Genomic DNA, 23,745 nt, shown 5'->3' on the forward strand with positions numbered 1-23,745 from the left:
TGAGTAAGCCAAATTTTGTTAAAGAACTTTCGCCAGATGAAACACCTTCTTCATGACTCTTAAATTCTTAATCATTGTAGCTTCTTCGTGACACGTCTTCGCAATATTCACGCCATAGTGGACACTCGATTTCCCGCGTAAAAAGATTTCCAACTACCGTTTCGGTATAATCTCTCTGAGGACGTCGTAGCGATGTTCGCGACGAGCGCCGGGAGTAATTGAATAATTACGAAAGCCGAGACGTTTACGCGACGAACTCGCGCTCGCGCTTTGTATGAGTGCTCATTAAAACTCACGAAAGCTTCGGTACGTTCCTGTGCCTTTGATCTCGATCATGGAACGATCGCGCGACTGGCAGCTCTGAATATTTCGAAAGAAGATTGGAGGAAACAAGAGCTGTGTGGATCCCTCTGTGCGCGCGAGCGCACTTGCGGTGGCGCGACGGGATGAGAAATAGAGATGGAAAAGAGGAAGACAGATCTTAATTAACTACCCAACCCTCATTGGTGGCTGCTCGAGCGACCGAAGATGTCCAAGTCTCGTTATCGTCGCGTCTACACGAGGGACAGAAGTCTCTTTCAGCCGGCGCTTGCACTTAATAAGCACGTTTCATAGCGGAGGTCGAGTCACCGGCGATTCGAATGTAAATCGCGCCGAAATTGGCGGGGCGCATTCAAGCTGCCGACTTTAGGAAGTGTCTCACTTCGAATCGAGATAGATTGCGGCTAAACTCGACCATGGCCGCGACGCGTTTGCACTCGGAATCCGACAGCAATATTTACGAGAAAGATATCCAAACTGATATGATGCAATCTCGGCAGCGTGAAGCCACGAAATTACAGTTTTATTCGACAGAAGAGATCACGTGATACTTCTGTTTCATATGTTAATGTAATCATTTTTGTAAAAACGATTATGCAACATCGATGAAAAAACATTCTCTTTTTGTGTAGTAGAGCTTTTCACCTGATAAATTAAACATTTGTTCACTTTGAACCCGCTTGATCGTTATTATGTAATCGTTATTAATATTGTTTGTTAAGCTATAAAATCGAACCATTAAGAGTACTTTTATTTCCCGCTGATGTTTATCCGTAAATATGTTACGTAAACGTGAATTTCGTTTTCTCCCCGCGGGTAATTTCGAAGTTACATTTCTCCGAAGAATTACGCAACCCTCGCGCGGTGAGAATTCCATTATTTCGCGGAAAGAATTCTATCAGCGTTATAATGTCCGCATTTTTCAAGCCCATAAACTTTTCACCGCGTTGTTGCGAGAGCCGATATGATATTTTAAAAACGCTTGGGAACAGGACGCTTCAAAACGCGTCGCGCCCGCTATTTTAATCCGCGTTATGAAACAACGACATCTGTGGCAATACACGGATTCGTAGCAGCAATTTGAATTTAAATTGTTTCGGAATTACGAAGATGTAGGCACCGCGTGTCGGATTCGACGGAACCTGCTCATCGATGAATTTTCAAGCAGCTCACATGAAAGCGGATATGATTTGAACGTTCCATTGAAATCGGGATTTGTACTTGACGTCTGAGCAATTTGCAACATGAAATTGATGTTGAAAACTTTAGTGCAGTTTCACAAACGCGTGCCAATTTTTCTTGGTACATTGGTATTGACAGCTATAGCAAATAATCTTTTTATCTCCAAAATCAATATCGCATTGCGTACGATTGGTTTTGTTGTTTTCCGCATGCTGATGTTCTACGCCACTGTGTATCAAACGATACCAACATTAATTCTGAATGTTTCATCCTGGCATTCCGGAGAGCTGAAATCGCGAATCTTCTCACGGATTATCCCTCACCACGGATCGTCATAAGTAGCTCGTGAGCATGAAACGAGCCGTCAAATTTTTCCGCAACGCGGAAAAGGAGAGCGTGCCGCGCGCAGAGGAGGAAAGAAGAGAGAGGACCGATCGATCAAAAAGAAACAGAGAGATAGAGAGAGTGCGAGAGAGTCGGAAAAATGGACTCGTGAAGAGTCTACGTTTAATGAGCGCAAGAGCAAAGGGGTAGTCTTAGAACGTAGGCGGTTCGCGGTGGAACGCTTGTTTGCACACCCGAAGCCGTGCATGCGAGAGAAACGTATCCCATGCGATCGTTCCGAATCCAGGCTCAACGTGAGCCAAGCGCTCGTTCTCACGATCCGCGATCTGGCCGTGTGTATTGGTGCTCACGAGATAGGAATCGACTCGATATCGCCGCCGTATGAACTCGCCGCCTCTACATAAACCATAATGGAATACTCGGTCTACATCTCGCCTGGCATCCGCCTCCCGTCCATGTGCTTTACGTCTATGATGTATGTACTTAGATTATGCACCGACGTTAATTGTGTCGCGCGCAGCAGGAGGGAAAAGTAAGTTATACACAGCTCGAAGCACGTCTGCTCATTCGCGTTGCCCTCCGATGAAAAGCTGTCGCCAGCATTAATGCATGTTAATCGCGGTCGGATAATGCTCGATGTGAATTTTTATTTTTATCAATGGAAAGTGTTAAGGGCGAGGAATAAGATCGAAGCGCCGAGCGGCTGATGATTCATGAACGGTAACCAAAGGGTAACGCGTGATTTATAAAGCAGCTTTCTTATCGCACTCGTTTACATTCGCAACTCTGCCATATGAATTATGAACGACAATTCTTGGTCATTTTCTTATCCAAAGCGATTGAAATAAAGAATTAAAAATTGCTTCCGGATGTTCAGTATTGCAGATGAGTTCGTCAAGAATTATAGCATTAATTTTATTATCGCAACGTTAATTGCTTTGAAATAGGGTAACAAGTGCATTCGTTATCATTTTCTGTTTGATAAAAAATATTCTAAGTTTCAGTAATTTATTTATGCGATTAAATGAAGCCTCTATTATATTACAGAAATTAGAGTCCGATCAATTAAAGAGATATGTTCTTAAATCGGGTGATAAAGTGGTTGATCCTTGACCAACAAAGGAGTTATATTTCCTCGAGGGTTATCGAACGGGACCACGCTTCTTTGAAATCTTTCCTTCTTTACGCATGAGCATTGCGTCGTCCGTTTTTCACGAGGGAACAAAGAAGTTGATCCACGTGTTCCGTAATTCGATTTTCGCGATATCAATTCACTCTCGCGAGTGAAGTTTCGTATTCCTTAATCGATATTGTTGTCTGCTAAAAATATTGTTTTTCCTCGGATACAAGTTTGAACTTTGCTCGCATTTATTAATTCGTAACATATTAAATTATGCATATGATGGATTTTGATTATACTAAACTGTTCATCTTAATAATACTGTGATACTATACTTATATCAGAGTGCATCTAAATAAATTTTGCATCATTTTGCATCAGGTGAATATAATGTACAGACGAAATGCTTAACTTGTCAGACTTCAATATTACAGTGCAAGAAATAAAATACATTCTTACCAAGTATATATCGAATCAGACTATCAGATCTTAGCAGAATTAATGGAACACTTAGACATGTCTATACATCTATAAGATGTAAATACATCTGTAAGATCTATAAGATGTAAATACATCTGTAAGATCACATAACGGTCGATATGTCACATCATGAATTTAGCAACTCCACAGACTGAAATAAGTGAGACCTGGATCAAAAAGAAACAATATACATTAATATTACAATAAAAGAATGAAAGAGAGTTAGCAAAATCAGGGAGCGTAAAGTGAAAGGCAGCAAAGGGAATATAAAACACTAGACGTTTTGACAAATGACTCGCGCAGTTACTACAAAAGAAATTTTTTAGTAGCTGGATAACCATTCTTATGTAACAGTTTTAAGATGAACGGTATGTTTAAAGAAAAAGATAGCGTACGAAAGACATATTTAAGTAACATTAAATATTCTTCTCAGCAGTAGAAAGTTTCTATCCTGTATATTCGTTGGGAATATAAAAAGAACATAGGAAAGGAACGAAAAGATTTCAGTTTCTTACTAGTACATAGAATGTTCAAAAATTGTTCAAATGTGCCTAGTGGTTTATATTATAAAATTGATACACAGAGATAATATAATTATTGAAATTATATTTTCGCGTAAAAGATTTGTTTGATCCTTTACAAAATGGATGCATAATATGCACAGAAGCATAAGTCTGATCGCATTTTTTGCGATTTTTCTGTTTGTATCGTTCTATAATCATTCGCTATCGACGGGGAGAGAGTAACTCGATATAAATGTTTAAATAGAGACAGAAACTTTAATCTTGGGGTCAGGTGACATGATCAGCCGTGCGCGATAGGATAAATGGAAGCGCGGAGATGCAGCAGGATCGCACAGAAGAGACAACGAAAGTGGATAAAGAATAAATAAAATGGACGGAAGAGGCGAGGAAAGAGAGGAATTGCGGAAAGAATATCTTAAATCAAGAGAAACAGAGGAAAAGAGAAAGAAACAGAAAGGCAGATAAGACAAAGAGACAGAGCAACAGACAGAGACGAAACGTTGGAGAGAGTTGTGCGGGAAAGTCGAGAGCGAGAGAGGGTGCGAGTTTATGGGGGTGGAGAGTGGCGAGGGGGATGCTGCAGACGCGCCACGACAAGGGTAAATGTACGTACGAATGCACCCCGGATTGGCTTCGGGATGGTTTCCATGGAGACCAATTCGCTCGGCCCGGGGAAGTCGTCGCCGCCGCTACCACCGTCGCCACCACCGCCGCCGCCGCTACCACCGTCGTTACTGCCGTCACTGACGCAGCTACCCCCGGAAAATCGTACTGTTCCTAAACGCCAAAAAGTTGGGAACGACCGGTCCGCTCATTACCTGCGGTAGAAGTTGTACGCGAGAGATCTCCACTTTCTGTGAGGAGAGGTCCGCGCGGAAAATAAAATTCGTCGGTGGGTGTCCTGCGACGCAAAACTACCCCGCCGCGACCAAATTCGAGTGCTTAGCTGGGATTAACTTCGGTTCTCGACAGTAAATCGCATTTCGTTCTGCAGTTACAAATAGCGCAGAAATTGTTAATTTATCTGTTGTTATTTATTTCTAAAACAAGCTAAAAAACATTACATTTACAGATGCATATGATTGCATATGCAGATTATAGAGATGTTGAGCAAATGAGTAAAAGATGAGTGAACTTTGTATTTTTTTCAATATTGCACATTTCATATCTATAAAGATAAATATATATTTAAAAACAAATTTGTTATGCACAATTGCAGTATTGTTAGATTGGCTTGAGATAAAAAGATAACAATACAGTAAAGTCTAATTCGCTTTTTCCTGCAAGCACCGTATTTATCATGTATTTATTATGAATATATGATTTTTTGTTTAAAGATACTGCTTACACAAATATCATCTCATTTAGCACGCTATGTATGCAACGTGTGCAAAAACACGTTAATAAATTCATGTAAGAAAGTAAACTCTGAAGCGGCTATGAATGGAAAAGTCGATAAACCTTATGCTGTGGCGATAAGAAACTTGAGAAGGAATTTGCGGCGCTAACGTCGCGTCGCCGATAATTTTGTACTTAGTAAGAGTGATATCGCCGTTACCTGAAACCCAACGTAAGCGAAAATTCACGATTTACATTGTCAAGATATAATTCTCAGGCAATCCAGAAAGTCGATATCTTACAGAGTGACACAGTATTATAAAGATAAAAGTTTGCACAACATCGCGATATCTATATCAAATAAATGTACAAGGAAATTTTCTTTTATATTATAGTCTTATTTTGGAACTCAAAATGCTCGTGAGTATGAAAGTCTTATTATTTGAAGACAAACAATAAAAGACAATTTTTTTTACTAGCGACAACATAATACAAAGCTTCTTAAGCTTTACTGAACATAAAATTTTACTGATACATACATAATAAACAATTATTGTCTAATTTGCTTATAACAATCTTTGATAAAAATTTAATTCAGAATTTACTTGAAAATGAAGACGAGTTAAAGAACTTTCTTCCGAAGATGTCGCTCCAGGATTTTCTGACAGAAAAACCTAGCGAATTGTGTGTATGTATGTGTGTGTATGTGTTTGAGGGATGAAGTTCTACTCACCTATATGTACGTTACCTTGCTACAGTCTGCACCGTGAGATATCCACTTTTTGCAACACACGAGGCATGAATTCTCTTCGTTCGCGCAGGGTATAAACTCTAGATTCGCAGATTGAGAGCAGTGGCGCGGGACGATGGGATTACTGCAGCGCGCAGTGACAATCACCTCTAATAAAATAGTCCCTTCAGGCTAGTCCTCGTTGCTGCGTGAAAACGTTTTGATTATATGCGCGAAATTGCGCTAAGTAATCTCAGTATAATTTCGTTGGTGTTGCGATCTATTCATCGGCCATCTGGCACGATCGTGCGATATCACCACTAGAGCGGGATAGTCAAGTACAACGAAAACGAGGAGAGCTGCCCCTCGCCACGTCGGAGCAACTTCCGCAATTTAACGCGAAACGACGTTCCAAACTTCTTTCAGGGGATGAAAGCCCGCGCGTTGAGCCTTCAGCCTTACGAAAAATATTTTCCTCCGCATCCAGAGGCAACAGCGTATTTTCAGCGAGGTGGCAATAAACTCACGTGCACGTTTAGTAATGTTTGCGTAAATATTATCACAAAATAGGAAAAGAGAGCGAGAGAGAAAGAGAGAGTTAACCGATTGAATGCTGCGTTTTTAACAGATCACTAGCCTTTATTAAAAATATAATAATCTTCTATCACCCAACTTACGTCAGCAATTTGCAACACTGCGTCAATGAATGCGTTGAAACGTCAATGATATTGACATCAATATTGATAACTGCAGCCGTTGTTACAACGCGAGAAGCACAGAGACATACGAAGCTGACAATTTAATGATCTGTGACAAACAACAACATTGCTACATCCAAAAAACTGTCAAATATCATTGCAGTTATACAGGGTGAGGCACCTAAAACAGACCACCTGAATATCTCGGCTGTTATTGGTGATAGAAAAAAATGTGTCAGACCAAACTTGCATGGTTTCGAGGGACACATAATTTGTTCTAAATAGTTTTTTATTAGGTGGACGCGTAGAAGTCATATGAAGGTCAACTTCGTTTTTTTAAATGGTATGATATGTTTTTTTACGTACCATCTAGTAGAGCGTTTGAAGATGCGCACATTGATCTACGGGTCAAAATCATTCAAGATCACTGAAGGCCAACTGCAAGGGAAAATAATTTACTTTATATTGCCTAGAGTTCTCTGCTATTAAAAATACTGTAAACTCAGAAATGAAAAGTTCTAGCCCTTACAAATTTTTTCTTTTTCCGCGAAGTTCTGACTTGTTGTTATCATTATTTTTTATATTGCCTAAAATTCTCTGCTATTGAAAATACCGTAAATTCAGAAATGAAAAAGTTCTAACTGTTAGAAATTTTTTCTTTTCCGAGAAGTTCTGAGTTGTTGTTATCATTATTTTTTATATTGCCTAGAGTTCTCTGCTATTGAAAATACCGTAAACTCAGAAATGAAAAAGTTCTAGCACTTAGAAATTTTAGCTTTCAGTGACCTTGAATGATTTTGACCCGTAGATCAATGGCTCATCTTCAAACGCTCTACTAGATGGTACGTAAAAAAACATATCATATCATTTAAAAAAACGAAGTTGACCTTTATATGACCTCTACGCGTCCACCTAATAAAAAATTATTTAGAACAAATTATGTGTCCCTCGAAACCATGCAAGTTTTGGTCTGACACATTTTTTTCTATCACCAATAACAGCCGAGATATTCAGGTGGCCTGTTTTAGGTGCCTCACCCTGTATATTAAAGCAAGATGTTGTACAATTTACGTAATTAAGTGTGACGTTTAACATGTAATCGTACGTGACTACTGATAAGCTTACGTTCGCGAACTGTTGCAAAGAGAGGTTCGTGAATCTGCCGACTGTGATTGTCAATTGCTTTTGCGATCTCATTATCAAGAACAGCAGGATTCGAGTCTCACTGGGAGTCAAATCGTACCATAGAGACTCATATGCCGCGTCGCCGATCATTTTGCTCTGGAAATCGGAGCAGAAGTTTGGAACGCGAAAAATAGGCGGTGAAATTGCTGAAAAAGTTCCGAGACGTATTTGCCTACCTTCATACTTAGATATTCGCCAGCAAAGCAAAAGATGAATGCTTCTAAATTGATGACGACGTAAAATAGAAGTGATCTTATTATCATAGAGGAACCTTCGGTACCAATCGACTACAATATTAAAATTATAGTAATGTGCACACTCGGATTTCTTTATCACATATATCAGAATATCAGATTATTGAACATGCAAATTGTAAAAAATAACAACATCGCTTATAAATGGTGTTTGATCTCGTATTCGGTATCTCACTAAAGTGAATGAAAAATTTGATTATCGATTTGCTTTGCTCTACGTAATAAAAATTGGTAAAACTACTTACATTTACGATGATAAAGCCTAAGCAGCAAATAACGACGGTATTAGAAATAAATTGAGCCAGAGCAATGTACGAGTATAGACTCTCGATTTTCTCGGTAAATATGATGATGTTCTGATGCCTTTGGATCAATGAACCTATTGTGATTGTGGACATAGTCGGCTTCTTATCCTTCGATAAAATTTCTAATAATCTTTCACGCAGGATATCTATCTGTCCGCCTGCGTGCAGTACCTAGGAATTCGACACGCCATTATCTGCATCCATATATAAAGATTTGAGATAAACTAATAGCATACAATAAGAAAACATTTTAAAACATTTCTTAATATTTCATTAAAACAAGATTAATCAAGGAACCTTAAATTTCAATACATTTAGAATTGCAAGAAGATATAGGCAAATAATTTTATTTTTAAGAAGATACGTAAGATCACATTAATTAAGTAATGTCAAATAACGTGCCAGCTCTGAATCAATCTTTCGAATAATTCTTTTCCGATTTTTCCTAAATAAGTTGGAACGTGCACCAAACAATCTCAGACATCCTAGCGGAAATGTGGACCAAGCTACCTCGGGGGATCCATTCCCGGAGCTAATCTCAGTCGGGAACTTGAGAATCCCCCAGGGGGGTGAGAGCCCCCAAGGTCCCAACTTACCAGCGTAACTAGCAGGGCGCTGAGTACGCCGATCACGGTGGCGGACGTCATCTGATGAAGGAACTGCGTGGTCATGACGAGCTCGTAAACTGGCGACGTGCCACTCTCGAAGGGTAACTCCATCTTGAGGAAAAGTTCGCGCTCGGCGATGCCGTCGTGGTTACTCAAAGCAACGACGCCGATACAATAGAACAACACAGCCATCGAGTGCAAGCCGATGATCGAATTGGAGAAACGATGGCACAAGTTGGCCACGCTAGTCATAGTACACAGAGCTTCGCCGACGTCCTCGCATTCCTTCCAGTCCGTCGCGATGGCCCTTAACACGTCGTGGAATATTCTAGGAAGAATCGATTTCATGGAGCACCACGAGAACGAAGGTGTTCTATCTCGAAGACTATGATTAGGGAACTATTTGTCTATATACGGTCTATGGTGATAAACGATAAATAGAAAAGGAAAAAAAGAGAAAAGTGGATGCATCAATACTTCAAAGATATGACGTAAAGTAAAATGCATTATGTATAAATTATCAATTTAGTATAAAAAATATATAAGTATATAAAACTATATATTTGACTTTTGGCTACTTTCATATAATCATTAAGTTTTGTGTTAACGTTCGTGATGACAGGTGCATGAGAGATGTTTCGTATTACCAAACATTCGTTTTATTTGCACAAATTCGATGAAGTACAGAAGGCAATGTTCGAATGGCAACGACGTACCGTTGTTTCGTCCAGAAAACAATCAACTTGACACACAATAAACTGTACGACAGCGTCGCGCTCAACCCATCCATCAGAGGTGACAGATCCTCGGAATGAAGATGCAATACCATGTGGCGATACTGAAAGGTCTGCGCGGCTATCATCGTCATAGTCCACAAAAGTCGACTGGCGATCGTGTAAGAGACATTCGGCCAGATACCGGCAACCCGAAGTCCTATCTCGATCGAGCGAGTTATTGTATTCGCGAACATCATTAAACGTTTTAATTTCCGATTAATAATCCATGCTATAACGCGATCGACGATGCGTCTGACGATAAATCTGACGAAAGATAAACCGCGTTTTTCCTCTGAACAAAATGAGAGTGATTGTTAAATCAAAATTTTCCAATTAACGCGTCAAACAGTTCACTGAGAATGAATTAATTGGGTGAGGGTGAGAACGCACGGCACGTCACCGGTCGAAGGGTAGATTAATGAAATGAACGCGCACCACTCGCAGTTGATCGAAACGCGCGTGGAGTATATCAGCATCGAGTACAACCGTAGAGTAGATCTATGAACGGGAACCGGACGTGCACCTGTAAACGCCACGGATAGACTGAAGGATGCCGAGGGTCCGTTGCCGGGAGCGGCGAGCTCTACCATTGTCCACTGTCCAACAGGCAGGGAGCAGTTCATTAAATATTTTCATCGTTCCACTCTACGAAGAAGTTGCAATGCGCGATTGCCGATTTTGCAGATGGAAGGGAAATCGAGGGGGTCCGTCCTTCCGCGCCTAGCATGCGGTGCCGTGCAATTTCCGTTAAAAATGTACGATTCGTACGGAACGGAGGTCAGCGCACTGACGGCTTATAGTTCTGTTAAAAAATCATATGCGATGATCTAAAGAAAATAGAGAAGTTTCGAGGAAAAGGAGAGTCGCCAAAAGATTTGCGGAAATCGGAAATGTACCGTATGATACTTTTCTGTTGCATTATTATATTCTATAAATTATTTTATTAATTATCAATTGGATTGTCTTAAATGTAGTATTTTGAACGATGTATATTTAAAGAACTTTATATGCGCGTTTATTTAACTAGTGATATACATATATTACTGAGAATACGTATTTTATCTCGAAAGCTGACGAGAGGAATACTGCCAATGTTAATTACATCGCCAGCAACACCGATAGGTATGATCTTGTAGAATTCATGATCTGTAACAACGTGTGTGTCAAAATTCAATATATTTTAATTATATAATATATTATATTATATATAAATGTTATGTTATTATATTATGTTATATATAAATTATATATTGCTCGAGAGAGAGAAACATTTAAGATATTCCTGCGCGAATATAACATGCAAGCAGTCTATGTAATCAAGAGAGTTATGCAGTGAGTAAATACAAATCTAGGAAATTTAATAGGAAATGTCATGTGCATGTTAGGATTATAAATTATTTGATATTATCCTACATTTGCAATTTGATGTATGCAGAAACCTGTGAATGGTTTATTTTTATCAGGGCAATATTTGCGACAACGCAATAAAATATAAGTAAATTAGCAACATATACACAGTGCGTAAGCGCAATTAACGTGGTAATTAATTTTGAATAAACAATTTTCATTGATGCTATCTAATATTAATTTTACTCATACAGTTACGATTAAAACTCCTAGCAGGCAAGTCATCATTGATGCGAGTTGCAGCAGCGCGATGTAGGAGTAGAGATTCTCGATGTTCTCTGAGAAGTAAATGATTTTCTGATACTTTTTTATGATATTCCTCATCATCTCCTCATCATAGGATCTAAAAAAAAGAGACCACCTTTATGAAAATGAAGAGCCATATTCAAGTAATTAACTAAAATAAAACTAAAAGAAAATAGTCTTGTGCATAATTCTTTTTTTGGCAAAAATATCGACATACCTCATGAGACAACTTTACCAATTTATTTTTGTCAAATTAATTATAGTATCTACTATTTTGAAATATTATGGAAGTTGAAGTATCCAATCATTCGTTACGTTATTTACGTCGCCGTTGCGTACTTATCAGAGATAGAAGAAGAGCGTTCAGTATTCCAATTCCCTAGCCGCATATGAGAATATACATCAGTTCCGTAATTAACATGACTTTGTACATGCATTGTGTGTTTATGTTGAGGAAAGTTCCACTTTGTGAATATGGGATAGTTCGATCATGCAGTCGGTGACATCAGCTAAGATGATACCGGCACCATATGAAAACATGGCCACAGTATGAAGAGTAATGATCACATTGCTGATACGATTTAATGTTCTTGCTTTGTTCGTTATTTTTCGCATTTCAATGTTATTTTTAATGCACTTGCTTTAAACTTATCATCGTTAAGATTTCATTGAATATTCTATACATAACCACATATGTAAATTGTTTATTACGAATATTGCCTAACATTCGTAAAAAAACCGTGTAATAAAAATTTTACATATTTATTATTTTGTATCAGGTTTAAAAAAATTAGGAAACAACATAAAAAAAGAATACATGTGAGAAAATGACGAGCAATGTATATTGATTAATTTTGAATTTCCTAGAAAGTTACTAAAACAGTCCATCGTATCAAACACGTCGCTGAAATGATAATATGACAGGAAATATTTATAATTGCAAAATTAAGCGACTATTATTGTAACGCTCCAGAATATTCTGCAAATTGTGATGTACGATGTTCTAGCTAGATGCTAGGTAAAATAAAATGAGCACAAATTTTATCGTACGATATTTATTAATCGTGCTCTTACAGGCCATCAGATGCTCTTATATTTTGTACTTCTTTTTCTTTACATTTTTTAATTAATATAAATTAATTCATCAAAATATCTATTTACATAATAGAAAAAATATGCTCAGTAAAGAAAAAGAATTATAATTTATAATAATAAAAGAATTATATAATTTCGTTAAATGTGTATTTGTCAGCAACAAAGACCTTTCTCGATGTTATATCATCAAATTTCCATGTGAAGTCTGGGAGATCGTGAGATATCACCCAAATGTACCTCTGGCCGAACGACCAGTAAGAGCTGTTCATTAAATATTTTTATATCATATCACGTGTAGACCACGAACACATCTATTATGCTTTTTCCCCACTTTAATAAAAGGAAAGAGAAGAGACGGAATTATTTTTCCCTCTTGGGTGTACCGGACATGACCGCAAATGTGTTGTTTGTCTTAAATATGTAACGATTCATGCGAACATAGACAGGACAATGTATGTCCGACGATAAATCACGAATTCAAAGGTCTTGATAAAAGTTTCCAAAGTTTCACGTGGAGGGTGAAAAGACTTCGAAACAAAAGGAACAGCAAATAGAATCATGTAGTACTACGAAAAACACGTATGGTACTATGAAAAACACATATACGTTTCTATGTGCATAATAAAAGACTACGTATTCGTGTTACAGGGATACTTGGGAAACGATCAATAGCGTAAGTATCTGACAAATATAAAAAAGTAAGTTGTTTTTTACAAGATAAAATTAAGAAAAACAATTTACACAATATTATGGGAGAAGATTTAACATGTTAATACTGAAAGAAATATTTATTTGAGAAGTATTAATTTGCTTCACAAATATGTCTCATCTAATTTTATCTACGTAAATGCTATACTTCAAAATTTCAGATCATAGTTTAGATTGTAGTTTCGTTGTAACGTTATGCTATAAATTATTCTCAGTTTTGAAAGCATAGTATATTATATATTTGAAAAAGTAGGTACTGCACAACATGAATTTCTAACTAGTGATTTACACAATACTCATGCGTCATAGGTCGAACATTAACGATGGACATGATGTTCATTGCATCGCCAACATCACTGATAAATACGATCCCGAAGCACTCATGATCTATAACAATGTCATTCTTTACATTCATCGTAACTTCATATAAATTATACAAATCAATGCAATTTACATCAACATCGTCAAACTAATTTAAAACATGTGCCATTGTAAAGAGGTAAAATTACAACTGATATTTCTGAAGAGAAGAGTTTTACTACAAGCATTTTTTTATATATGCGATGATTGTGCAAAATTATTTCAAATGCTACGCATAATTCTTACACTTGCGAAATATTCTAAAGAGAGATCCATCATTTTTCCAACAGTAAGCGTCAACTGTTTTTGCGATCTTAATATTATAAATGATAAAATACGACCGTCTTCAGGTTTTAAGTTGTACCATGCAGAATTGTATGCTGCAACTCCGATCGCTTTGCTCTATGCAGGTAGAAATAATAAAATTATTTCGTTTTTATTATTTATGATATATTTGATAATACTAATTTTAAGGTGTTATTTGTAGGATTGTCCATTAATATTAATTTATCATCATATATATTATATTGTCGCTAACCTTGTTATTTAAATATTCTCCAGCAAAGCAAAATATAAACGCTTCAAGATTTGTTATGATGTAAAATAAAACAGACCTTATTATTTGCTGTGTCGCATCGGGTGTACCGATCGCCTGCAATATTAAAGCAGCATACGAAAAGTATTGTGAACAGTCAATTGCAAGTTAGTTACCTTTATTGACTTATCTTAAAAGATTAATTACAATAATTATGCGCCATTAGCAAACGCACGATAAATAGCAACAATGAATTTTGCCTTGCAAACATAAAATATTATGATTTTAATTCTTTACTTACGCATACGATGAGAAATCCCAGCGAGCAAATTATTATCGTGTTTGAGGCGAATTGTAGCAACGCGATATACGTGTACAGATTCTCAACATTCTGCGAGAAATTGATAATTTTCTGATGCTTTCGAATAATTTCGCCCGTTGTAACAATTGTACGTTTTCTCCCATCCTCTTTGGATACAAGATCTGTTAACAAACAACGCAGGATATCCACTTGGCCGCCTATATGCAAAATCTGGAAATAAGGAAAAAGAAATAATTATATAATTACCTTTTGAAATCACATTACAATTTATAAGCACAAAGAAAGATAAATCTAATATCGTGATACTGAAATAGAGATTTTAATTCAAATTCTTTTTAAATACTATAAATAATACTAATACTGTAAATTAATACAAGTGTTAATTTTGCTTTTCGTCTAGTATCATAAAAATTATATATTGTTCATAATTGCTTATAATTTGCAACTTACCAAAGTTAGAAGCAGGGCGTTTACAGCACCAGCAGCCCAGCTGCACATTATAAGATACGTGAATTGCGTGATTAAAACCATTTTATATGCTCGTTGTGTATTTACGTCGAAGGGAAGTTCCACTTTGTGAATGTAGGGTGGAATTGATGTGCTATCGGTGATATCAACATCGGCTAGGATGATACGTGTGCCATATGTAACAACGCTTAACGTATGAAGAATGATTATCGCGTTAGCAATACGATCCGATAATTTCGCTTTGCATATAGTTTCCTGCATGCTGATTTCATTGTTAGGACAGTCGTTCCAGTCTTCCGCCATCATTGCCAAGGTCTCGATGAATTTTCTGTGAATGATTGCGTTCGTTGATTATCCTATCGATTACAAAAAAGATTATTTCGGTTCCCCAGAGTACTCTTGTTTCCGAAAATTACAGAGTAGCTCTGGAAATATAATCCAACGTCGATGTTGTATTCTTTAAATCAGATTATAACTGTCCGCAGCCTGGATTTTTCTTTTCTCAAATTATTATAAACAATAATGCGCGGCAATATTAATTGCGCGTGCATATGGTATATGATTACTAATTGTAATCGCATCCTAGAATGTAGCTTAATTAGTGAACACACAATGTAATTAATAAATCAACAAATAGGTCACAGTTCCTCTTTTGTTACGAAAATTGTTGATAAGCATCGTTGCTTGAAATCGAATATTCATATATAGATATATTTATCATTGCAGCATTATTTTTATGTGGCAATCGTATTACTTACCTTTGATTGAACCAAAACACAATAAATTTAGTCATCACCTTTGCGTATGCTAGGAAGCTGCTTAAACAGTCCATCAAATTGAAAAGATCATCGGAATAAAAATGTGTTAAAAGATATCGGTAATGGAGAAACTGAACAATTATTATCGTAATAAACCAAAATATTCTGCGAATCTGAATACACGAGGTACCTGGCCAGATACCGAAAAGAGTAAACATAATTTCTGTCGTGCGATTGATTGTACTCTTCCGAATCATACTTTTTTATATTTCTGTATGCACGAACAAAAGTATCCAAGTTTGTACAATAACGCGGATATTTTCAGCAAATTAAAAAATATACTTCCGCCACAAATGTGTGTCTCAACGATAACTCGACGTGAATCATAAAATAGCTGCGTAAAGACTGGGAGGTCCTAAAAGAAAGTTATATGGGTGTATCCTTAGAGCTATCGACCAATAGAAAATCCTCATTAAATATTTGTATATTGCGTGCAGACCATGACAAAAGTTACCACAGTTTTGATAAAAAGAAGGAACAAGTGCGGTCTTCTCCCTTCTTTGAAACTCAATAATAATACCGTAAATCGTTCGCTTTAAATATGCACGAACGGTAGATACGATGTATCCAACTGCAAGTCCAGTGAGCTTTGAAAATGTTTCAAAGTTTAGAGACGAAAAGAAATAACAGAAAAGCAAATCGCGTACTACCGCGAAACTGTATGTACATCTTCCTTTGGGTGTAATGTCCTCGTACTGTGCAAACTCGGTCTGAGGAATCCATGATATTTCTTTTCATGGGAAAACGGGATATGTACGGTATCATATAGTTATATATGTACATATACAAGAAATTTTCTTGTAGTATTCTGTAAGTTATCTTTATCTTAGAGGATGTGTTTGAAAAAAAAAACTAATGTTACAATAATGTATTAGTATAACTAGTGAAGATATATTTACATGTCTCTTTGTAAATGCTTCACGACTATTGATCAAAAACCATCGGTATGAGAGTGTGACATTTATTGCATTGCCAACAAAACCGACAGGTAAGATCCCGAAATATTCATAATCTATAATAATGTTTTTTTTTGTATTGCGAATTATATGTATAATGTGTATAATAGAAATTAATATATTTTAAATAGGATAATACTATAGTGATACAAAATTATATAATCGGAAGATTTGTCAAAGACGAAAATAGTATAATCCATAAAATATTACGTAATACAAGAATATAAGAGCTAATGTGTTAAAAATTTATATTTTATATGAATCTTACACTTGCAAAGGATTGTAAGGAAAGATCCATCATCTTGCCAGCCGTAAGTGTTAATTGCTTCTGCGATCTTAATATTATGAATAACAAAACACGACTGTCTTTGGGTTTCAAATTGTACCATGCACAATTGTACGTTGCAAGTCCGATTTCTTTGCTCTATATAAATAATATGAAATAGATATGTTGCAAATAATATGCATATATTTTTATTCAATATATTTTTATGTGGAATGCATATAAAGTATGTATTGCTAACCTTATTGTTTAAATATTCTCCAGCGTAGCAATATATATATGCTTCCAGATTTGTTATTGTGAAAAATAAAATACACTTTATGATTTGTTGCGTAGCATCAGGACTACCGATTGCCTGAAATAATTAAAAAAGTACAATAAAAATTAGAAAAGTATTATTTGCAAATATCCGAGATAATTAATCTTATTATTAACAATATAATTAATCTTATGATGATAAAAAATATTTTTGTTAACAATATTTTTAATTTTACTCACGGTTACGATGAGAAAACCTATCGAGCATATTAGTGCTATGTTCGATACAAATAATAATAGCGCGATGTATGTATACAGAGATTCGATATTTTCCGAAAAATAGATAATTTTTTGATGTTTTTGTATAATTTTATTCACGGTAATAATTGATTCCTGTTCATTTCTGATCTCACTGAATGCAAGCTGCTCTAATCGGTATTGGAGAATGTCTATTTGACCACCTACATGCAGGATCTGGAAACGCAGATTTGATTTTAGCTGATAAGTAGACTATACAAATATACTATATTTATATAAACAGTGAAACAAATATAAATAATTAAATAACTCTTACTGTCACATCTCTTACAACTATCTTGAAATTTTAGAATATAATTCAAACGTTAATATTGAATGAAAAATATAAAAATTAATTATATACTTATGATAATAATTACGTTTCAATGTAATTATATATTTAATAAAAATATATAAATTAATTATATATTTATGATAATAATTACGTTGCATAAATGTGTTATTGTAACTTACAAGAGTTAAAAGTATAGTATTTATCAGACCAATTCCCAAATTGGAAAGGAACAAATGCATGAATTCCGCAATTAACACGCCTTTGTACATGTGTTGCGTATTAATTCTGAAGGGAAGCTCTAATTTATTGAAGAAAATTAGTTCATTTGTTTCAGTAATATCGATATCAGCAAGAATGATTCCAGCGCAATACGCAATGATCGCTATTATATGAAGAATGAGAATGATGTTAGTAACACGATCCGATATTTTTGCTTTACATGTCGCCATGCGTACATCGATGTCACTGTTAGCGCAATCGCTCCAATCGTCCGTGATTAATGCCAAGGTTTCTATGAATTTTCTGTGGATGATTGTTCCTTAGTCATGCTGTCGAATTCGAATAAAAATTCTATTCATCGCGTTGCAGAAAGCCGTATCTCTAGAAACTTGATGTCTCGCGCTGATATAGAATAGTTATATCGAATAGTAATAGTCATTTTTAAAATTAAATGAGAATACAAAATTTTACGTGTAAAAACATAATTACAAAGAAGAAGACTATTTAATCAATATAATAGATATAAGTAACTGGTTGTTATTTTTCCAATTCCATTAAATAGATCAATAAATAAGTTAAGAATAACAACGGAAATTCTTTTTAGCTTTAACAAGACAATATCATTATGGATCATCAATAATAATGAGACTTATGCGTTGTTCAGTTTACTTACTGCTGATTTATCCAAAATGCAATTAAGTCGATTAATAGTTTCATGTGTGCCAAAAAGCTACATAAACAGTCTATCAAATCAAAAAAGTTCTCGAGATTTAAATGCAATAAAAAATAGCAATAGTGACAATATTCAATGAATCCTGAAGTAACGATCCAAAATACTCTACTGATTAAAGTGCACGATTTGCTTGGACAAATGCCGAACAAGGGGAGCAGGAATAACGTGATGCGGTTGATCGTGCTTTTACGCATCATAATCCTTTATTTTTCTTTGTACTTGCTTGTGCCCAAAGAGCGCATTAGAAAATTAAGATAACAGAATGGGCGCACTCGGGGAGATAAAAGAAAAATACGTTGTCGCCAAATGTGTTTCGCAGTGATAGTACGATGCACTTCATTGGATACTTGCGTAAAGACTGAGAGACTGTAGGAGGTCATCAAACAGGTACACCCTTGTGCACCTGACCAATAGGAACTAGCTCATAAAATATTTTTATCGCGATGCGTGCAGACCTCGTGTCCGTCATATTTCCTTGCAATTTCGAGTAAAAAAAAGGAAATAATACAATGTACTTTCTCTGCCCCCGAGTACCGATAATGTATTTTTCGATGCATTTATGAAGCATACGTTAAATATGCAATGATTCGTGTGAAAGGACACGTATATTCCGTCCCCATGAGAGAACGTTTTGAATTTTTCGTCGTATTTCTCCCCAGAAATTGCTCACTGGACAGTAAACGAACAATAAAGTTGCGTGAAAAACAACGGTATTACTGGTGATGTAACGGTATTGATTTTATTCTTCAAGCATTATAACAAATTTTAATCTTTAAAGTATAATTTACTGATGAGTATTTTATATATATATATATATATATATATATATATATACATATATTTGATGCTATTACTATATTACTAATTTTAAAAAATTGTTGAGTTTTATAAAAGAACAGTGTAGATTCTTCGCACCTATATATTTGAAAAAATATGTCATATTTAAATCTGTACAACTGTTATTACAACTAGTGATTTATAAATACGTTATGATCGTTACATAAACATTAATAACTTAGTGTTTATTGCATCGCTAAAAGCATTGATAAATATGATCCCGAAGCATTCATGATCTAAAACAATTTATGTGTCTCTTATTATTATTTTTATAATGGAAAAACGTAAACATTTTCTTTAAAAAAACTAATTGTCTACATTTATATGTCTACATTTATATTTATAAATAAAAATTATAAGTTATTGTATTTGTTATGAATCTTACAGTTGTGAAAGATTGTAAGGAAAGATCCATCATTTTGCCAGCTGTAAGTGTCAATTGCTTTTGAGATCTTAATATCATAAATAATAGGACACGACTGTCTTTAGGTTTCAAATTGTACCATAAAGAGTTATACGCCGCCGCGCCAATCGCTTTGCTCTAGAAATTTTTATTATTATGAAAGTAATGAAGAAATGGTTTTGAACATTTATAATAAGATAAAGCTAGAAATTTAATTAAATAATGAAACAGAATTATTTATTTTCAATTATTCATCAGTATTATGTTTAGTTTTCCGTCGCTAACCTTGTTATTCAGATATTCTCCGGCAAAACAAAATATAAACGCTTCGAGACTTGTTATAGTATAAAATAAAACGGATCTAAGTATTTGCTCCACTACATTGGGACTGCCAATTGCCTGAAATACCGTACAGAAATAGCATACTAAAAATGTTTAAATATAGACTGCAAGCATAATTCTTTAAAATATGTTGTACAATATAAGATAAATAATGAAAAGGTGATAAATGATAAAAATATATAATTTATAAAAGCATAGCATTTTAAATCTATTGGATTAAATCTATTGAAGTATTAAAGAATAGAATAATATTCAATAACATTAAATATTATTATGTAGGGGAGACCGGTGTCGATTATAACAAAAATTCAATAACATTTTTTTTCAGTAAACCGTTCGCAAGTTTTGTTTCACATTTTTTTGGAACAAACCTTCAAGTTTGGTGCTACTTATCAGATTTTTAATATAGCTATCGGGAATCGTCTCGAAATATATTCCATTTTTATCATAGTGCGACGAGCGTTACTATCGACACCTCTCTGGTGTCAATTGTAACAAATACTTTTATTATAAATAATATCGAGTAAACATTGAAATAATGAAACGAGAACAATGAAATAAACGAACAATAAAGCAATAAGAACCAAACAAAACGAAATTCTAAAAACCAAGTGAAACATAAACAAAAGTATTAATCAGAGAGACAATTAATACATATAAAAGAAACATTTTTATCAGTGCAGCTGAGATGTTTGGCAGATTATTCCCCTTTCGGTTTTTCTTGGTCTTGGTTTCACTATTTTTCACTCGGTAGCTAAATAATTACCAAAAAATGTATATTAAAACATACGAAGTAAATGTATAGATGTCAATTGTAACATCCCAGGATGTTACAAACGACACCGTTTTTCGTGTTACAATCGACACCTCTATGCCATTTCCGAAATTATCCTGTTATTTTCTTATATGTTTCTTTACCTAAAATATCTAACCTACACAATAAGATAGTTCAGGCAACATATAATAAAAAAATGGGCTGTTATCGAATTTTGAATAAATACAGTAACCTAAGTTGTGCACCAAAAAAGATTTGTGAGAGAATATTTACTTTTGGTCGCAATTTCCGTAAATTTGGGGATAACGTGGACAACAAGAACGTTACGATGACCACATTCGGGACGGTAATGCGAAAAGTTGTCTCTTATTACTTAATGAAGGCTACTTCGTGTTTTTATATAAGGTGGCTCTAAAATAAGCTCTGTTACATTTGACATCTGTTACAATTGACACCAGTCTCCCCTACAATCGCTACATGCATATAAATTGTAATACATTCAACAATTCACTTACCATTACAATGAGGAAACCTAATGAACAAATCATTATCGTGTTTGACACGAACTGTGACAGCGCGATGTACGTGTACAGACTTTCAATGTTCTCCGAAAATTCGATGACTTTTTGATGCTTTTCTATAATTTTGCGTATCGTGATGACTACTGATCCATGTTTGTTCTCATCGACACGATGTGTCAACCAGCAACGCAGGATATCGATTTGACCAGCTGCATGTAGGGTCTGAAAATAGAGGTCCGATTGCCTGTTGAATTGATCAAAGTCTACGAATGGCATTCAAGCGGCTGAAAAAAGCGCGATGGAAAGTAACATTTTTTCAAAGTGTACAAAAATAGCAAATTGGATAAGGTAAACATTTGTTTTCGATTTTCGAATCTATTACGTCCATTCGGGATTTCGAATTCATACGATGCGATTGCTGCGCAGAGAGCGATTCACGGTTATCATTCATGCTTCATTCATACTAATTGCATACAGCTAAAATATCCTATATTTTCGTATCTTCTTAACTTACAAAAGTCAATAGCAATCCGTTTAATATTCCAATCGCCCAACCGCACATGATCATGTGCAAAAATTCGATGAGCAATATAAGTCTATATGTGCGTTGCGTGTTTATGTTGATGAAGGGAATTTCTAATTTGTTGGCGAGAGGCAATTCCGTCGTGTTGATGATATCAACATCAACCATGATGATACCGATGAAATATGCAACAATCGTCACCGTGTGAAGAGTGACGAGCGCATTCGAAATACGATCTGATATTTTTGCTTTGCATACCATCTCGCGCATGCTGATCTCGCTGTTGGCACAATCACTCCAATCATCAGTTATCATCGTTAACATCTCGATGAATGTTCTGTGGATGATTGCGTTCGTCATCGATCATACTGTTGACTGTAAGATGATGCGAATTTTCGCGTCGTGAGAACCAATCTCTCTACAGAGATCGTCATGTCTAGTTATTATAAGCTAATTTTTCATATTTTGTAACTATCATTGAATGTCTTTAATTACTATTACAATAACAATGAAAAACAATACCGATGATAGCAACAGTTCTTTTATCGAAATATTTTTACAAGGTGTATCTAACATTGCATACATATACGACATCACTTACCCCTGATTTAACCAGAATACAATAAACTTTATAAGCACTTTAGCATGTGCCAGGAAGCTGCACGTGCAGTCTATCAAATCCAATAACTCGGCAGAGTAAATATGCGTTACAAAATAACGGTAGTGACAGAACTCGATGAAACCTATCGTAATGATCCAGAAACCCCTGCAGACCAGAATATACGATGTGCCTGGCCAGATACCAAACAGAATGAGCAGAAATTTTATCGTGCGATTAAGCGTACTCTTACGAAGCATAATCTTTTATTTTTCTATTTGATCGTTCGTACGAGTTTCTAAGATATAATATAATGGAACAGAAATTCTCGGATAAAAAATAATATGTCTTGACTAAATGTCTTTTCCGCTGACGGTGCTCTTCCTCGAGATATACCATAGAATATTTTAAAAAGACTGAAAGATCCTAAAAGGGCATCAAACAGCAGTCTTGGACGCCTGACCAATCAAAGTTACTCATTAAATATTTTATCATAATGCACATGGAGTCCGCGAGTACATTAATTTTGTGCAAGTTTGTTGCGAGAAAAGGAAAAATGCGGGAAAATAAAGTCTCCCTCTCTTCCCGTTCTACCTCTCATGGATACTGATAATATAACCGTGAATTATCCAGTTTAAATATGTAAGATTGCGTGTAGAGATAGATATTGCGATGTATATCCGATTGTCAGTCTAGAGCTCTTCAGAAAAGTTTTCAAGTTTCAAGTAAAATGAAGAGGCGGAAGAGACATAGTGATACTTGTGCTACAACAGTATAACAAACAATTAACAAGTACTTGGAAAATAATATGTGAAAGGTGTGCAATTTCCCAAATATGCAAGCAAGTTTTAATTGTGCAAGCGCGAAAGTACTACAAGAT

General features: G+C 35.5%; 3 protein-coding genes and 1 long non-coding RNA gene across 9 annotated transcripts; 1 reads left to right on the forward strand and 3 right to left on the reverse strand.

The window, feature by feature from the left end:
• Positions 1-6,658: 6,658 nt before the first annotated feature.
• LOC105277162 lies at positions 6,659-16,559 on the reverse strand. The gene is made up of 12 exons (XM_011335342.3): positions 16,280-16,559; positions 15,766-16,180; positions 14,990-15,335; positions 14,519-14,749; positions 14,221-14,334; positions 13,929-14,084; positions 9,807-10,177; positions 9,079-9,418; positions 8,423-8,653; positions 8,100-8,210; positions 7,864-8,019; positions 6,659-6,847 (listed from the first exon to the last, which is right to left on the reverse strand). Exons 2-12 carry the CDS (start codon positions 16,020-16,022, stop codon positions 6,800-6,802), a joined length of 2,361 nt encoding a protein of 786 aa, XP_011333644.2. The 5' UTR covers positions 16,023-16,180; positions 16,280-16,559; the 3' UTR covers positions 6,659-6,799.
• On the forward strand, positions 10,486-11,856 carry LOC113561625. The gene is made up of 4 exons (XR_003406313.1): positions 10,486-10,758; positions 10,894-10,988; positions 11,128-11,662; positions 11,783-11,856. It is a non-coding gene; the product is annotated as an uncharacterized LOC113561625 (long non-coding RNA).
• LOC105277160 (odorant receptor 13a) lies at positions 16,038-19,293 on the reverse strand. Of its 3 annotated transcripts, XM_026968181.1 has the most exons (6): positions 18,807-19,289; positions 18,094-18,436; positions 17,563-17,796; positions 17,306-17,419; positions 17,050-17,205; positions 16,689-16,837 (listed from the first exon to the last, which is right to left on the reverse strand). In XM_026968181.1, exons 1-6 carry the CDS (start codon positions 19,061-19,063, stop codon positions 16,787-16,789), a joined length of 1,155 nt encoding a protein of 384 aa, XP_026823982.1. In that variant the 5' UTR covers positions 19,064-19,289; the 3' UTR covers positions 16,689-16,786. The 3 variants fall into 3 exon arrangements, with proteins under 3 accessions (XP_026823980.1, XP_026823982.1, XP_026823981.1); XM_026968179.1 differs by having other exon boundaries at positions 16,038-16,837; positions 17,050-17,419; positions 18,807-19,292; XM_026968180.1 differs by lacking the exon at positions 16,689-16,837 and having other exon boundaries at positions 16,952-17,419; positions 18,807-19,293.
• Positions 19,294-19,768: 475 nt separating this feature from the next.
• Positions 19,769-23,682, reverse strand: LOC113561622 (odorant receptor 4-like). 4 transcript variants are annotated; one of them, XM_026968190.1, is made up of 6 exons: positions 22,869-23,682; positions 22,526-22,604; positions 21,739-21,966; positions 20,392-20,505; positions 20,089-20,244; positions 19,769-19,939 (listed from the first exon to the last, which is right to left on the reverse strand). In XM_026968190.1, exons 1-6 carry the CDS (start codon positions 23,123-23,125, stop codon positions 19,889-19,891), a joined length of 885 nt encoding a protein of 294 aa, XP_026823991.1. In that variant the 5' UTR covers positions 23,126-23,682; the 3' UTR covers positions 19,769-19,888. The 4 variants fall into 4 exon arrangements, with proteins under 4 accessions (XP_026823991.1, XP_026823988.1, XP_026823990.1 ...); XM_026968187.1 differs by having other exon boundaries at positions 22,259-22,604; XM_026968189.1 differs by having other exon boundaries at positions 22,259-22,642; positions 22,869-22,961.
• Between the last annotated feature and the right edge of the window lie 63 nt (positions 23,683-23,745).

Source organism: Ooceraea biroi, chromosome 3, assembly GCF_003672135.1.
Source record: "Ooceraea biroi isolate clonal line C1 chromosome 3, Obir_v5.4, whole genome shotgun sequence".
Classification (NCBI taxonomy): Eukaryota; Metazoa; Arthropoda; class Insecta; order Hymenoptera; family Formicidae; genus Ooceraea; species Ooceraea biroi.

Bases quoted from the DNA above. Each gene is read 5' to 3' on its own strand.
- LOC105277162 (XM_011335342.3), bottom strand. From the start codon at position 16,022: ATGATTCGGAAGAGTACAATCAATCGCACGACAGAAATTATGTTTACT. The intron at 14,335-14,518 runs GTAAGTAAAGAA...TTAATATTGCAG, and splicing joins TGGGATTTCTCATCGTATGC to GCGATCGGTACACCCGATGC. The intron at 8,654-9,078 runs GTAAGTTGGGAC...TCGAATTCCTAG, and splicing joins GCGCCCTGCTAGTTACGCTG to GTACTGCACGCAGGCGGACA.
- LOC105277160 (XM_026968179.1), bottom strand. From the start codon at position 19,063: ATGATGCGTAAAAGCACGATCAACCGCATCACGTTATTCCTGCTCCCC. The intron at 17,797-18,093 runs GTAAGTTACAAT...CTGCGTTTCCAG, and splicing joins ATACTATACTTTTAACTCTT to ATCCTGCATGTAGGTGGTCA. The intron at 16,838-17,049 runs GTAAGATTCATA...ACATTATTATAG, and splicing joins CCTTACAATCCTTTGCAAGT to ATTATGAATATTTCGGGATC.
- LOC113561622 (XM_026968187.1), bottom strand. From the start codon at position 23,125: ATGCTTCGTAAGAGTACGCTTAATCGCACGATAAAATTTCTGCTCATT. The intron at 22,605-22,868 runs GTAAGTGATGTC...AATCATCCACAG, and splicing joins GTATTCTGGTTAAATCAGGG to AACATTCATCGAGATGTTAA. The intron at 20,245-20,391 runs GTTAGCGACGGA...AAAAATTTCTAG, and splicing joins GAGAATATCTGAATAACAAG to AGCAAAGCGATTGGCGCGGC.